Raw genomic sequence first — 16434 nt, 5'->3', positions numbered from 1 at the left:
CTTTAAAATTCGCGCAACATGAAAAACATATAAAAGCAAAAATTACAAAAAGGACCTAAAGCTAACCATTTCATTTAATCCCGCTGGTGCCACCGTATCAAGATCCACAATCCAGCGAGTTTCCTTACATAACAATGCTTTCCGCACATCACCTCCCCTACTACCAAGTTGGACTCTATCAATCCCACGCACTCTGAACCCCCTTGGGTCACTTTGATGGAAATCTTTGAAATGACGTGGTACAGGTTGTAGTCTTTCGAACTCACGTGATCTAGATGACGCCAAGATTTTACTGACGTGTTCCAATATCCGTACCTTCAAGGCACGACTTGTCATGCCAACATATATTAGTCCGCAAGGGCACGTGGCGTGGTAAATAACTGCTTCGGTGGTGCACGAGATGTGTTGTACAATGTTATACTGTTTATCACCTTTTGAATTAGTGAATGTTGTAGTACGAACAACATACTTGCAAGCTGCACAATTACCACAATTGAAAGAGCCCCATTTTGGGCCCCGACTGCCAAAAATAAATTTAGGTATTTCAGGTACATAATGACTCGAAGTCAACATGTCCCTCAGATTTTTCGTTCTCCTCCAAGTAATTTGTGGAGAGGTAGGTAAGACCTGGGCCAATTGTGGATCTGTCAATAATATGTTCCAGTGTTTACACAACACATCCCGCACCATCCGCCATTGACAGTTAAACTTGGTAATAAAACGTACCTGTCGTTCATTATTCAAATTCCTGTTCTTATGTTTACTTACCAAGAGTGAGTCTCTCGGGGTGGATCGTGCTCTCTGATAGCCCTTATATATCGTATCTTGATGATACCCACGATTTCGAAATCTTGTTATAAGATCAGATGCTTGTTGTTCAAATAACTCATCATTGGAGCATATCCGTTTAATTCGCAAGAATTGTCCTACTGGAATTGCTTCCTTCACTTTAGGATAATGAGAAGAGGAGGCATGCAACAGGGTGTTGGTCGAGGTGGCCTTCCTAAAGACATTAGTGACGATAGTTCCATTAGCTTCCCGTTTAATTAATAAATCCAAAAATTCAATCTGATCAAAGCTGACCGTAGATGTAAGACGAATATTTCGATCATTGTAGTTCAAGGAGGAGAGAGAGAGAGAGAGAGAGGAGAGAAACAAGTCTAGTTGCGACGTGGAGCCCTGCCAAATGAATAGAATGTCATCGATATAACGTGACCACATCAGGACCCCCTCGTACCCTTGAGTATGTTGGACCACTTCCCTCTCCCACAGCCCCAGGAACAAGTTGGCATATGATGGGGCACACGTGGCCCCCATCGCTGTTCCCTGGAGCTGTAGGAAGAGGCGGTCCTTAAAAATGAAAAAATTATGCTTAAGAATAAAATCAAGCAACTCAAGAATGAATGATGTCAAATTAGTATCCAAACCCAAACAACGTAAAAAATAATTGGATGCTCGGAGGCCCTGATGATGATCAATCGATGTGTACAGGGACTCCACGTCGCAAGTCACCAGACACATGTCCTCCTCCAACTGCAATCCATTCAAACGGCACAGTATGTCGGAGGAATCCCTTGTAAATGAAGGCAATACCTCCACACACTGTTGTAGATAAAAATCCACAAACCTACCCAAATTTTAATTATTTTGAAGCTGTGAAAGATCTTGCATTATTCTTGCGCAAGATTATGTTTAAGAAACATTTCTTTCACAATGAGATTGGGAATGGCATTGATGATCCTATTGAAAGACAGGCACTACAGGACCTCATGGATCTTGTTGAAGAACAGAATAGATCAGCACAGTCTGGTTTACCCCACCATTTGTGCCGCCGATCACAGCATTTCCCTCCCTTTTCACTTTGTCCACCTATTGACATTTTCTTCCGGCTTGTGAGCAAAGATTTTGCCTCATTGCCCAATAAGATTGTGGGATCAAATCTAAATTTTAAACAACGTCAAGCTGTGAAGGAATTAAGATCTATGAAAGATGTGGTTATTAAGCCGGCTGACAAGGGGGGGAATGTTGTGGTCTGGCCGGCACAGATGTATGAACAAGAGGCGTTTCGCCAATTAAATAATAACACTTGCTACCGGAGACTAGCAGAAAATCCCATGACTTTATTTAAAGATCAATTGGATACTATTCTTATGAATGCAGTACATAACAACATCATTACCAATAGTATAAAAGAGGGACTTACTGTGGACTTTCCTGTGACACCCACTTTTTATCTATTGCCGAAGGTCCATAAGAGTGCCACCAATCCTCCGGGACGTCCAATCGTCTCCGGGATTGGTGGCCTCTGTGTAAATTTGGGTAGGTTTGTGGATTTTTATCTACAACAGTGTGTGGAGGTATTGCCTTCATTTACAAGGGATTCCTCCGACATACTGTGCCGTTTGAATGGATTGCAGTTGGAGGAGGACATGTGTCTGGTGACTTGCGACGTGGAGTCCCTGTACACATCGATTGATCATCATCAGGGCCTCCGAGCATCCAATTATTTTTTACGTTGTTTGGGTTTGGATACTAATTTGACATCATTCATTCTTGAGTTGCTTGATTTTATTCTTAAGCATAATTTTTTCATTTTTAAGGACCGCCTCTTCCTACAGCTCCAGGGAACAGCGATGGGGGCCACGTGTGCCCCATCATATGCCAACTTGTTCCTGGGGCTGTGGGAGAGGGAAGTGGTCCAACATACTCAAGGGTACGAGGGGGTCCTGATGTGGTCACGTTATATCGATGACATTCTATTCATTTGGCAGGGCTCCACGTCGCAACTAGACTTGTTTCTCTCCTCTCTCTCTCTCTCTCTCTCCTCCTTGAACTACAATGATCGAAATATTCGTCTTACATCTACGGTCAGCTTTGATCAGATTGAATTTTTGGATTTATTAATTAAACGGGAAGCTAATGGAACTATCGTCACTAATGTCTTTAGGAAGGCCACCTCGACCAACACCCTGTTGCATGCCTCCTCTTCTCATTATCCTAAAGTGAAGGAAGCAATTCCAGTAGGACAATTCTTGCGAATTAAACGGATATGCTCCAATGATGAGTTATTTGAACAACAAGCATCTGATCTTATAACAAGATTTCGAAATCGTGGGTATCATCAAGATACGATATATAAGGGCTATCAGAGAGCACGATCCACCCCGAGAGACTCACTCTTGGTAAGTAAACATAAGAACAGGAATTTGAATAATGAACGACAGGTACGTTTTATTACCAAGTTTAACTGTCAATGGCGGATGGTGCGGGATGTGTTGTGTAAACACTGGAACATATTATTGACAGATCCACAATTGGCCCAGGTCTTACCTACCTCTCCACAAATTACTTGGAGGAGAACGAAAAATCTGAGGGACATGTTGACTTCGAGTCATTATGTACCTGAAATACCTAAATTTATTTTTGGCAGTCGGGGCCCAAAATGGGGCTCTTTCAATTGTGGTAATTGTGCAGCTTGCAAGTATGTTGTTCGTACTACAACATTCACTAATTCAAAAGGTGATAAACAGTATAACATTGTACAACACATCTCGTGCACCACCGAAGCAGTTATTTACCACGCCACGTGCCCTTGCGGACTAATATATGTTGGCATGACAAGTCGTGCCTTGAAGGTACGGATATTGGAACACGTCAGTAAAATCTTGGCGTCATCTAGATCACGTGAGTTCGAAAGACTACAACCTGTACCACGTCATTTCAAAGATTTCCATCAAAGTGACCCAAGGGGGTTCAGAGTGCGTGGGATTGATAGAGTCCAACTTGGTAGTAGGGGAGGTGATGTGCGGAAAGCATTGTTATGTAAGGAAACTCGCTGGATTGTGGATCTTGATACGGTGGCACCAGCGGGATTAAATGAAATGGTTAGCTTTAGGTCCTTTTTGTAATTTTTGCTTTTATATGTTTTTCATGTTGCGCGAATTTTAAAGTGTCTTGTGTTTATGTATCTAACATTTTTTATTTTTTCAGTTATATTTTTTTTAGTTATTCCCTGTCCTGATGTTAATATCTGAGCCTACGAAAAGATGTTCCCAGCTATGAAACTCTTCCCTTTAGATGATTTCTCCATTGGGTTTTTCGAGAAGAGGACCCTAGTGTTTTATGGACATATAAAGAGAAATTATTGTAAAATATAAAATATAAAATAAAAATTATGTATTGATTTTCTTTGTATTTTTGTAATTGTGGGTATAATAATTGTCTGTTTTATTTATGTTTTATTTTTATTATGTTTTTTGCACTATTTTTTGCACTTTATCCACACGTTTTTTGTGTGGCTTATTAATGCTATATTTATATATTAACACATGCATATTCTTTACAACACTTTATTCACTTATTATATATAATGCATTTTATATATAGCTTATTAATTTTATATTCATTAACACATGTATATTTTTATAACACTTTATTCACTTATTATATACAAAAATATATTTTCTTTATTTAATTTTATTATGTTATGTGTGTCTGAATATCTTATATGAAATATGGGTAGTTTATAGATACAAACTAGTAGGTGTATATATATATTACTATGGTCCTTGTTCTTGGTGTCTCCACGTTACATATTTATTTATGCATTTAATATGGACACTTATTTCATATGTCCACTATATGGCTTGATGAAAAGCATGCATTGGAAGGTGGCCACTTCACATGTATGCGATGATGCTATTATAGTATCATGTGGCCAATGTGAGTATTGCCGGCGTGTTTACGCGTGCGCACCGGCAATCTCCGATCTAAATTATTCTTTTGTCAGGCGGTTGAATCCTGGTGGCGCCGTCACGTGATGCGTGCGTGATGACGTCATCAGGAGGCGCGGGTCTTTGTATAGTGGAGGCATCGACGAACATCAGGTGGGAGTGATTTGATTGTTAGTTTGCAGACATAAATATCGCGCTATTACAATGTTATTTGCGCCTCTTGATGAAGCTATTCAGGCGAAACGCGCGTCAGGCGATCATATTCTGATCTCACTGGTAATGTGCAGCGGCTTTTCCCCCTTCTCTGGTGACCGGTTATATTTTTTCCAATATGACTATGGGTATGTACTGTCTATTTATTTATATTTATATATGATTATCTTGTTCTGATATGTTTATATTTATGTAATTGGTGCATTTCCCCTGGATATTTGTTTGGTATCACCTGGGGGTTTCCCTCTGCTCATTTAACCAGTGAGAAGATTCAGTATATTCTGCTACTATGTGGTAGATTGTCTTTTGTTGTCTCCCTTTGTATTTTGTAGTGTTTATTTATGAATTAATAAATATTTTCTATTTTTTAAGTATTTTTTGTTTTTTTGTCTCAAGTTTTTTTTTTTGGTTTGAGTATCTATTTGGTTTTGAGACTATGTATGTTATTTAATTTGAGGTATCTTCTATTGCTTACACAGTAAGCTGGTGTTCTCTCGCAGCATTGGAGACGCCCCCAGTGCTGCGAGAGAACTCATTTGCATACCATAGAAAACCAGGATTTCTACCGAACAGTGGCACAGAGAAGACATCTAAAGGTAGGAGAAGAATAGCCTCTTAAGGCTATTCCTACGTGTTAGGGAGAAAAAAGGGGTATCCAATGATCCCTTTAAAGGGATTTTCTGTACTATTACTATTAACCCCCTGTGCACCGTTGGTCCGGTATATAGTAAACTTGATCAATATAATGAAGCTTGCTATATAAAATGTACGGTGCTGTGCTTGGTAAGTACTGAAGAGGCTTCAACACTCAAGGTACGGTAGATAGGCAACGCCGTGCGCACTCCGATTGAAGAGAATGCAGCAGTGCGCATGCTACTCCACCACTGCTCCATACAGATCAGAACAGGGGGATGAATGTCTGAGCGCTCGAACTTCCAATCGTTTGGGTATAGCAGTGCGTGCGCCGCCCAACCACCGCTACACTAAGATGCAAATAGAGATGGCCAAGAACAAGGATGGACATCCCCAGCCTGGCCACTGCTGCTAGATAGTAGAAGTGGTCTGAACCCTAGGCAACAAGCCTAAGGATGACCCTGGATATACGAATACTCCTTTAAGATGTATGTTACAATCTTTATACATTGCTACAGAATATATTGCCAATATACAGGCAACAAACTAATAATACTACAGAGTAATTGCCCCAAAAAAATCCTGAAGATATTAAAAGGAAATTCACAAGGAGAAGATTCACATTCCATGAATACATCAAACGTGCACCATCTAGTCTCAACAACTCGGCCACGTGACTGTCATTGTATACGGTGTGAATACAGACATACATCATTATCAGTACATTGTGAAGAGTTAAGATCGATGCTGTCACTTACCTTCAAAAATTCCCAAAGTGGAAACTGGACGAGCGAAAACGGGATCTATAAAAAAACAAAAAATATCTCAATGTTAATAATAAAGGGCGTGAACTATAGGACATTCTTACAGACCACTTATGGGAAGAAGTGGGGTTTACCTTTTTTTTGTTGAATGTTAAAGGGGTTGTCCAGGATTTGGGGTAACGTGTGGGGCAGCCGTGGAAAGAGAAGATGTGGGACTGCCGAGTCCATTGATGGGCCTTCCATTGAAAGGGCATCACCAAAGGGCCGGGGACAGATAAGTATACTTTTTTTTTTTCCTTCTTAAATTTTACACCTCTTCCCCCCCCAGCTTGTCCCAAATCAGGGGACAACTCCTTTAACACACATAAGAAATATATATATGGAGAGTTTGCATAGTGTATATTCAATTTCCTACTATTTTGGGGCACCAAGTAATCTTTGAAGGGACCAAAGATCTCAATGGAGCAATGACAACGCCCTCGTTGCTCCAAACAATCACAAAAACAGCACTCTCAGCAATGGAGGCGGCCATTGACAAGGGGATACCCTGTACGATTCAGGTGGTCCTAACCCGTTAGGTAGATAGGCCCGGTTCTGGTGACCAATTCCTTCTAAGACCCAACTTTTCGAAGAACAGATTTTGGCTTATCCTAAATTTCTACCGCAGATCTGAGTCTAGTCCATTATACCTTTTTATTATACTAATCTGTAAAACTAATTAATACTTTATGGAGATTTTTCACGTGACTCTAGCACATGGATAAACAGCGATTTCTACAGACGGTCTAAGGTGGTGGACCAACATCATAGTCCTGGGTGGTCTTCAAAACATATTAAAGAAAACACATGAAACTTACTTGACTTATAAAATGATCACCGAGTCCTAAAACGTGTGGAAAACAGCTTTGTAAGGCCACGGGACCATTAATATTCCAAGTCCTGTTATATGGCTGTGAAGCGGTACAAGACAACATCAGGTCTACTACTTCACTCTATCTTGTCTCGAGTCTCGTGGTGCTGGTGGGTGTCTATTTCCATTCACTAAGTCTGAGCACGGATAACGTTCTGCATTAACTGTTTTACACGTCCAATCTAATGCAACCAGAGTCAGCCTGTCTGCTGGCTCCAGCCTCGATTTTCTGGTCGACCCCCTGCCAATGGATTTTGCAGATGCGCGGTTTTAGTGCACTCAGCACCTAGATCTTCTGCTGCTCACCAGGAGATAAAACTCAGCACAAATGTTCATGTCGTCGAATAAACATAAGAAGGAGGCTGGATTTGACATTGTGACTACATAAAAATATTCAAGGTCATATCATCCATAATGGGGGAGGTCTATAAGATCTGGACACCGGGTTAAGTCATTTGTGGGGGTCTCCATAGATAGCATTAACACCTATCCCCGATTTCTCATCACGCGTCTTCCGACACTCCCTGGGTCTCCAGCAGCCTCTATTTCCTGGTCCCTACAACAGGAATTGCTGCTCAGACAGACCATCAGTGGTCAAGGCAGATCCCCGATGCGGCACATGGTTGGCCAAGTTGTCATTTTTTGTGTGATGGGGGACTAGGAAGTAGAGACTTGCCGGGAACTACAAGGTGTTGGAATGGGAGTGGAGGGATAAGTTTTCCTTTAAGTTTTTTTCCAACCCATTCTGAGTATTTTGCAAAAAGTTACTAAAATCACCCACGAAGGGGACTAATTTACCATGTAAGTCCATTCCCTTTGGTGCGCTCCTCCTATAGCTCCTGAGGAATAAAACACATTCACTTTAGGAGTCAGAGTCAGCTACCTTCTTCTGACCACTTTAGTCCAGGGCAACATGGCAAATTCTAATGAATAATGTGTTTCCATAACACTTCGATATTACCACCTTGCGATCTTGGTGAACAACTACTGGAATTGTTGAAGGTCTTCCATGAGCTTTTTCTCATATGGACCAAATGTCACAGTGCAATCCTTGTCTTATTGGCGCACACACATATATTTACATCCAGTTTTGTCATGCACAGGGAAAACCTCTCCAAAAAACCACCTCTTCCAGAAGACCATCTCCTTACTCAGACTATTGTGATGGATTATCAGTTTTCCATACCACCCATCTTCTTTGAGAAGACCATCCCCCTAGAAGACTACTTTTTCATGCAATATTGGGTGGTTATGTCAAAGAGGTTTCATCGTACCTAGATTTAGAGCACCAAATGCCACTAGTCAAATGTAGCCCCATATTAGTCACAAGATGGGAGATGGGGAATAACCAGAAAAAGTCATCTCCAAAGTATATGGTGGCATTAAATCAGGTCTACAAGAAAGGAGATCCAAAGAACGAGGAGATACGGGATCAGAGGTACAAGGAAAAGTGCGATTCGATGAATAAGAAGATATGGAATCTTAGATACTTGGAAATATAAGGCCACACTGTATGGAACCAGATAAAAGAAATAAGAAGTGAAGTGTAAGGAGATATAGAAACAGATCATTTGAAGTATAAGGAGATATAGGATAAGATGAACCTGTATAAAGAGGACCCAGATTTGAAGTACAAGGACTTTGGGGATCAGATGTACAACAAACCCTGAGATCTAAACTACAGGTAGATATGGATCGGATGTACAAGGAGAACCAAGATACAAAGTATAGGGCACAACAAAGGAGAACTAAGACCTGAAAGGAGAACTAAGACCTGAAATACAAGAAAATATGAAAATGGATGTACAAGGAAAACCAAGATCTGAAGTACAAGGAGATAGGAGACAAGAGGAGAAACGATAGGTGAACTGTAAGGAAACACGAAACCCAAGATTCAAAGCATAAGGAGATATGGGATCAGATATACAAGAAAAAGTGAGAGGTTTAGGGTTATATGGGATGTGAGGTACAAGGAAGACCAAGATCTGAAACCATTAGACGTACTAGAACCAAGATCTGAAGTCAATGGAAATATGAGATAAGATGTACAAGGACAACAGATATCTGAAGTCTAATGAACAATGGGATCTGATATAAAAATAAACCCAAGATCCGAATTACAAGTAGATATGGGATAAGATATACATGTTACTATGGGACATGATGTACAAGGAGAACCAAGATCCGGAACATTAGGAGATATGGGATCCAATACACAAGAAGTGAGATGTGAAGTATAAGAAGATATACAAGAAGAGGCGCGATGTGAAGTAGGAGGAGATACGGCTCACATATCCACAAGGTGAGGTGAGATCTGCTGTGAAATGCAATAACTACATTACAATCCCATTACGTCATAAACACAGTAGCATAATAAGAAATCCAGGACATAACATTTCCCTGAAAATACAATACCTAAGTACAGTAATAAATCTAGATGGGAAATAAAGCGTGCAACCTGATCTCAATAAGTGCACGAACATCTCCGAGAGGATCCATTCCGGTAATGTCACCAGGGAGGTCAGGCCGGCCATGCTTCTAAAACCAGCTGACAAGTGGCTGTAAAACAATTGGAATTGTGAATACTCAATTCACGATGGTGGGAGGGAAGCTGCATTGTAGATAAGGGGAAAGAAAGGGAGGCTTTGTCTGCGTCCATGACATCACGAGGAGCGGAATGTTCCCAATATAGCCTTCATTTCCTGTCTGTGGTTCCACACCTGGCACCTACTATATAACTATTGGCTGATAGATGACATTTCCAGTAAGCCATCTTGTATTACAGCATCTGGACTATCCATAAAGTAACTATCCTCCGAAATCCAGAGAATGTATTCCTCGTCGCAGTGCCCCAGCGTAGAGTGCCTACCGCCTACATGCAAGCAGATGACGTGATCCCACATGGTACTGGACGCCATACTCTCCCCTTAACCTCCATCAAAGGCACTAATACAGTCATAGAATTAGTAGGGAAAACCTAAATACTGAACCAAGGTAACCTGAGGAGTCAGCTGGTGCAAATATGGTGACATAAGAGGGCGAGATTATATACACCAGTCGGTATTGTCCTCCATATGGACCACATCTATATGGAAAATACATGGCAGAGAACATCTTAGCGTCAAGAGTCAACCTAGACCAAAGGTGGTCATGTATGGTCACCTGACATCTGTGTAACTCATGTACTTGGTTGACATCTATCACACCCTAGACCAAAGGTGGTCATGCATATTCACCAGACGGCTACTTGGCTGACATCTATTACTCCCAATTCCCTGTATATATGGAACATAGGAAGTCAGGACCAAGCGTCTACTAGATACCTTTGGGGTCAGATCTTCCCAAAAAACTAGAGTGCACAAGATGAAATTCAATAGGCCCAACCGTTCTAATCGTCCAATGGCAACCTACCGAATATAGAAGACTTCTAATTTGTATGGACAACTTAAGGAACATCCTCCATGTAAATGGACTTTCTAAATAGTCAACCCTTTTACCAATACCCTATTGAGGATGGGAGAACTATTTGAGGAGGAAGGTGGGGGCTTCACCTATCCACCAGGGACAGAGCGTTAGCACAAATAGGTGGAAAACACATCTTTACCATCCGAATTGAAAGTGAAATTTGTCAAAATTTAGTCGGGGAGTTTGGCCTTGGCCAAATAAAGGCAAATTACAGTGAAATTCTTCTCCAAATTCCACTTCAAAATCTTTGTTTGTCAAATTCAGCATCAAATTCCTACCTGTGACCATCCCCTAAGACCGCCCACCTGACAGAAAGACTAAATTAGTATATCGAGGGCTGAAACAAACTGCTCAAGAACAGAATGGGCTAGAATGTTCCGACTGTCCCGGAGTAAGAATATGAAGGATATAAAGAACTATGGAGGTGGCGGAAGGTTCTCCTTAAACGTATAAAGAGAGGATCGGACAATCTAATTCCCTATTGGACACTTATCGGCCAATCAAATTGAACTTCACAAATGCTACAAAGTTACAAAATGTTTCAACTTTTTGAAAATTTCTCACGGACCCCGGAATTTTCTGCAGCCTCCCTGAAGGTGTCACACACACGGTTCTTGCGATATGCGACCCCCCACCACGGTTACTTCTCCCACATATAGCGAATGTTTCATCCCCCCCCTTCGGTGTATTTTCTGCAGGTTCGGTGCACAGATCTCCGTTAGTGTTTGTTTTCCAGCGTCTTATTACAAGTGCTGAAAGGTATTTGCTAATTCCTGTCATAGGCAATGATTAATACATGAAGCAGCTTTGGTGAGAGTCGAAGGAGGGAAAAAAAAAAAACCTGACAGATGCCCCGGCATGACAGAATGGTTATCTGTTCAGACAGGAACTGAGAGTGAGAAGAAATCAATGTCACCGCCATAGGCTGAGCTGACACGCCGAAATCTCACAGGAAGTTGGTCATGGTGGTGGATGATAAATGCTTCATGATGCCATCTGACAATCCTGCACAGAGGTCAAACCTAGCAATGTAATAAATTCCAGCCTGGGACCCTGCACCGACCGCAGCAGATCCGATTCTGACATTTAGCCTCAGAGTTTTTGACAATTTGTACAGAAACTGAACATTTTTAGTTGGCAATAAATAAATATACAAAAAATACACATTTCTGTAGGTGCGCTCCGACATGGAACGGAGACCGACAAGGGGCAAGTCTGTCATATGTTGCAGAATAAGCAAGAAATACATTTATATAATATAATGCATATCAAATTATACACACACACATACAAATATATACAGAATACGACACAACTATGGTATAGCGCCATCCATTCAATATTGTGTTGCTGTATGATGCCATATTGTTAAATGCAAGGCAAAAAAAATAGGTCCTTACTGTGTAAGTGGCCATTTTCTTGTGGCCGGCAGGCATGCGCAGTCGGCTTTGCCCTAGGCCCGAGGCCTAGAAGTTTGAAACCACCACGGGAAGAAGACCCGTTCCTGAAGAAGATGGAGGCGGCGGTGGAGAGTTCTCTCGCAGCATTGGGGACGCCCCCAGTGCTGTTTGAGCGCTGGGGGCCACCCCTAGTGCTGCGAGAGAACTCATTTGCATAACGCCAAAAACTGGATTATATACGACGCGGATATACAAACACAAAACTGGAACAGGCCAGATGGTTATCGACACTCAACATATCCAACTACAGGTTCAAGTATAAAAAATATATATATATAAAGTATATATTTTTTATACTTGAACCTGTAGTTGGATATGTTGAGTGTCGATAACCATCTGGCCTGTTCCAGTTTTGTATTTGTATATCTATGTTTGTGGTTTAAGACATGCTAGGTTTGAAGGGCTTAATGAGGGAGGGATTATGATGGGTTATACCTATTCCTCCAATAGACGTGCTATACTTTTGGTATATTTATATACGACGCGGAGAAGACATCTATAGGTACTAGAAGAATAGCCTTTCTTAAGGCTATTCCTACGTGTTAGGATCCCTTTAATGGTTTTATCCAATGTCAACCGATCAAGACAACCTGTTCCAAATCAGTTTTCATGATCTTTAGACAGATCACAGGAACCAATTCCATGCAAAGATCACGATGCAGGTGTGAACCAAGCCTCAGGCCGGGTTCAGACGAGTCTTTTTGGCTGGATTTTGACGCGGAATCCTCGTCAGAATTCGGCCCAAAAAACTGCCCCCCATTGAAATCAATGGTAGCCGGTAGTTTGCTTTTTCGATAACAGCTTGTTTCCACTCACAGAAAAAAAGAAGCGACATTCCCTTTCTTCAAGTGGATTCTGTGGCTGATTCAGTCACGGATGTCCGCCTCGCGAAAATCTCTCTTGACCAGGCCCATTCATTTGGGCCTAATCCAGAACGGAATGCCGCTGCTCTTTATGCACTGCACCGGCATCTGGTCGCGGATACCCACTTTTTGGACCGGATTCTGAGGCGGCCTCTGCGCCAAAATCCGATCCAAAAAACCCTGTCTGAACCTGGCCTTAGAAGGATTAAAGGAAGTCTTTACAATTTTGAAAAAAAATTTTTTCAAATTTTTTTTACATTGACTAAAAAATGTAAATATGGTTAAGTCCATGGGAAACCCCTTTAAGACAATGGGCAGTGGGTGGTCTTTTTTTGGGGTTGTCACTATCAATTTAGTTTCTGATTAACTTTATGCATTTTTGGTCTGGCCCTTAAAAGGTAAAAAAAAAAAAAACACATTTTGTATATTTTTAGATGATATTTTTTACTGTATACACTTCCCAATTACAAGGTCATTAGGGCCACCATGCACCTACAGTCTCTGATGGGCGAAGCCATAGGTTGTCCTGGCCCTGAACCTCGAGGGGACCCCAAGGCCCCTCTGCCTAATAAAATATACCGCTATATATAGTCAAACACAGCGACAATCCCCTACTACCGAAATTGCTGCGATTCCTAATAGGGTATCTGGAAAGTGTACAAGTCTGAGATATTCGATTATAAGCGTCAGTGCAGACAGGGACTTGGTGGCTGATAAAAAGACTGAAATCTATAATGCTGAGGCCAGAAATGTAGCGCAATAAAATCAAAGACAACCCCAGGAAAGAGTAAACAGGGCAGTTATTTATTGATCCCAGGTTAGGGCCCAGGGGGTGGGATGAACTTTTACCTTTCCCCGGATATCAGATCTGCTGTATTTACATAGAAACTCATCCAAATGTTGTTCACTGCAGGCCGCCATATTTATATAAGACAGTACAGATCCCCCTGCCCGGCCTGTCAAAATATTGTTCCTGGTTCAGCTCCACCTCGGTCACCTTCAGTCCTGTTACCAATGACACAAAAACCTCCTTTATTTCTAAACCCTTCATGTAAAACCGAGTTCACATTAACTGACAGTTTTGATTTGCCGGGGCAGGCAATGCACTTATAAACACATATATATATATATATATATATCCTATTAAAGGGATCCTATCATTCAATCACATTTTTTTTTTTATCATTAACACGTTGGAATAGCCTTAAGAAAGGCTATTCTTCTCCTAACTTTCGTTGTCTTCTCCGTGCCGCCGTTCCGTAGGAATCCCGGTTTTTGTCGGGATGTAAATTAGTTCTCTCGCAGCACTGGGGGCGGGCCCCAGCGCTCAAACATCACTGGGGGCGTCCCCAATGCTGCAAGAGAACTCTCCAGCACCACCTCCATCTTCTTCTGGAACGAGGTCTTCACCACGTCTTCTTCCGGTGGTGGCTTCTAACTTCTAGGCCTAGGGCAAGCCAAATGCCCATCCCGCCAGCTACGAGAAAATGGCCGCTTACAATACTGTGTAAGCGGCCATTTTTCTTGTGGCCGCGGGCATGCGCAGTCGGTTTGCCCTAGGCCTAGAAGTTAGAAGCCACCACTGGAAGAAGAAGCGGTGAAGACCTCGTTCCAGAAGAAGATGGATGCGGCGCTGGAGAGTTCTCTCGCAGCATTGGGAACCCCCCCAGTGTTGTTTGAGCACTGGAGCCCGCCCCCAGTGCTGTTTGAGCACTGGGGCCCGCCCCCAGTGCTGTGAGAGAACTCATCTACATACTGACAAAAACCGGGATTCCTACGGAACGGCGGCGCGGAGAGGACATCTAAAGATAGGAGAAGAATAGCCTTTCTTAAGGCTATACCTACATGTGATCTAGAAAAAAAATGTGATTTTAATGATAGAATCCCTTTAAAGGGATATTTTAGTAAATAGAAGTAAATGAATCTGATAGGGGGGTCTGACTACTGGGACCCTCAATAATCATAAGATCGAGTGTCTCGTATGCTTTCTATTAATGGAGCAGGAGCTCTTCTGATCCCTTCACCTCTATGGGATTGGCAAAGATGGCCAAGTACAGAACTCCTATAGAAACGAATAGCAGTGCGCATGCGCAACCTGGCGCTCCATTTGTACAGGCGACATAGGACACCTGTTTCTTGTGAATGATAGGGCCCAATCACTTGGACTCCTACTGATCACGAGAATGGGAGTCCAGCGTGCTTTGCCTGAATAGAGTCGCAGGAGGCGCATGCGCTTAGCTTATCTGTCTAGTCTTCTAGGACTGTAGGTGTGCTGTGGTGTGGATACACACTGAAATTCCCCTTTAAAAGGTGGCCATACATGGTTTTTATCATCTTTTTTTACACCAATTTGTGCAATTCCTGTACAAATGAGACATTTTAGTACCAATTATGAAACTGGAGGCAAATCTCACGTGAAAAAATTCAGATACAAATTGCATTGCCGGGATAGGCGCATGATTTTTTTTTTCTTTTTCCCCTTCTCTAGTCTGTATGATAACAGATGAGTTTCACAGCTTTAAATGAATGACGATATTGTTTAAGCTGAAACAGATGTGTGTCAGATGGCAAACCCATTAGAACGTTCCATCGTTAAAACGAAACAGGATAACAATGAGCCATCTGAAAAAAAAAATAAAAAAATTCGTACTGATCAGGAAATATACAAGCCGCGGCTAATCTCACATTTATTGATGGATAATGCCTTTCAGGCATGCACATGTACTGCGCCGAGCACCATGAGGCGGGAAACTCCGTTCACACGAAGAGGTCACAGCAGTAGAGACCATAAAGCACCGAGGCAAAATTTGTCTGGGGGAAAAAAAAAAAAGGGACAAAAAAAAAAATTGCAATGGAACGGAAAATGAAACTATTCACTTAAGTTCTGCCATTAACAATGCCTAGTTCTGTACGGCCACATCATTCTAGGAGGTCAGGAATGTCGAAAGGATGGAGCGCGCCCGATTAGGGGTTGAATGGCGCAATTGTCTAAGTCACTTCCAAGGATACGTATAGAACCTATATTTATATCCGGCGGCGCTCGTGAACATTCGAACATGCTTAAAAATATAACAAAAGTTAAAAAAAAGTTTTAAAAAAATTTAAATTAAAATTGATAAATTAAAAAATAAAATAAAAAATTATATCACAATAAGGTGTGCCAAATGGAAAAATAAAATAAAAATTTGACTTCTATTGCCATTAAACAGATCCTATCATACAAAGACATTTTTTTCTTAACGGCGGAATAGCCTTAAGAAAGGCTATTCTTCTCCTATCTTTCGTTATTTTCTACACGCCACCGTTCTGTAAGAATCCCGGTTCTTGTTGGTATGTAAATTAGTTCCCTCGCAGCACTGGGGATGGGCCCCAGCGCTAAAACAGCACTGGGGG

At 41.6% G+C, this 16434-nt stretch overlaps 1 protein-coding gene across 1 annotated transcript in view; it reads right to left on the bottom strand.

Moving 5' to 3' along the window:
• SLC25A26 (solute carrier family 25 member 26) overlaps nucleotides 1-16434 on the bottom strand; it is a 76281-nt gene that overhangs the window by 12738 nt on the left and 47109 nt on the right. Inside the window, exon 6 of the mRNA XM_075287540.1 lies at nucleotides 6338-6382. Within this exon, the coding sequence (XP_075143641.1) occupies nucleotides 6338-6382 (45 nt within the window). The remainder of the gene's footprint in view (nucleotides 1-6337; nucleotides 6383-16434) is intronic.

The sequence above is a fragment of the Leptodactylus fuscus genome, chromosome 9, assembly GCF_031893055.1.
Source record: "Leptodactylus fuscus isolate aLepFus1 chromosome 9, aLepFus1.hap2, whole genome shotgun sequence".
NCBI classification, from domain to species: Eukaryota; Metazoa; Chordata; class Amphibia; order Anura; family Leptodactylidae; genus Leptodactylus; species Leptodactylus fuscus.
This window is presented reverse-complemented; position numbering and strand designations above follow the sequence as displayed.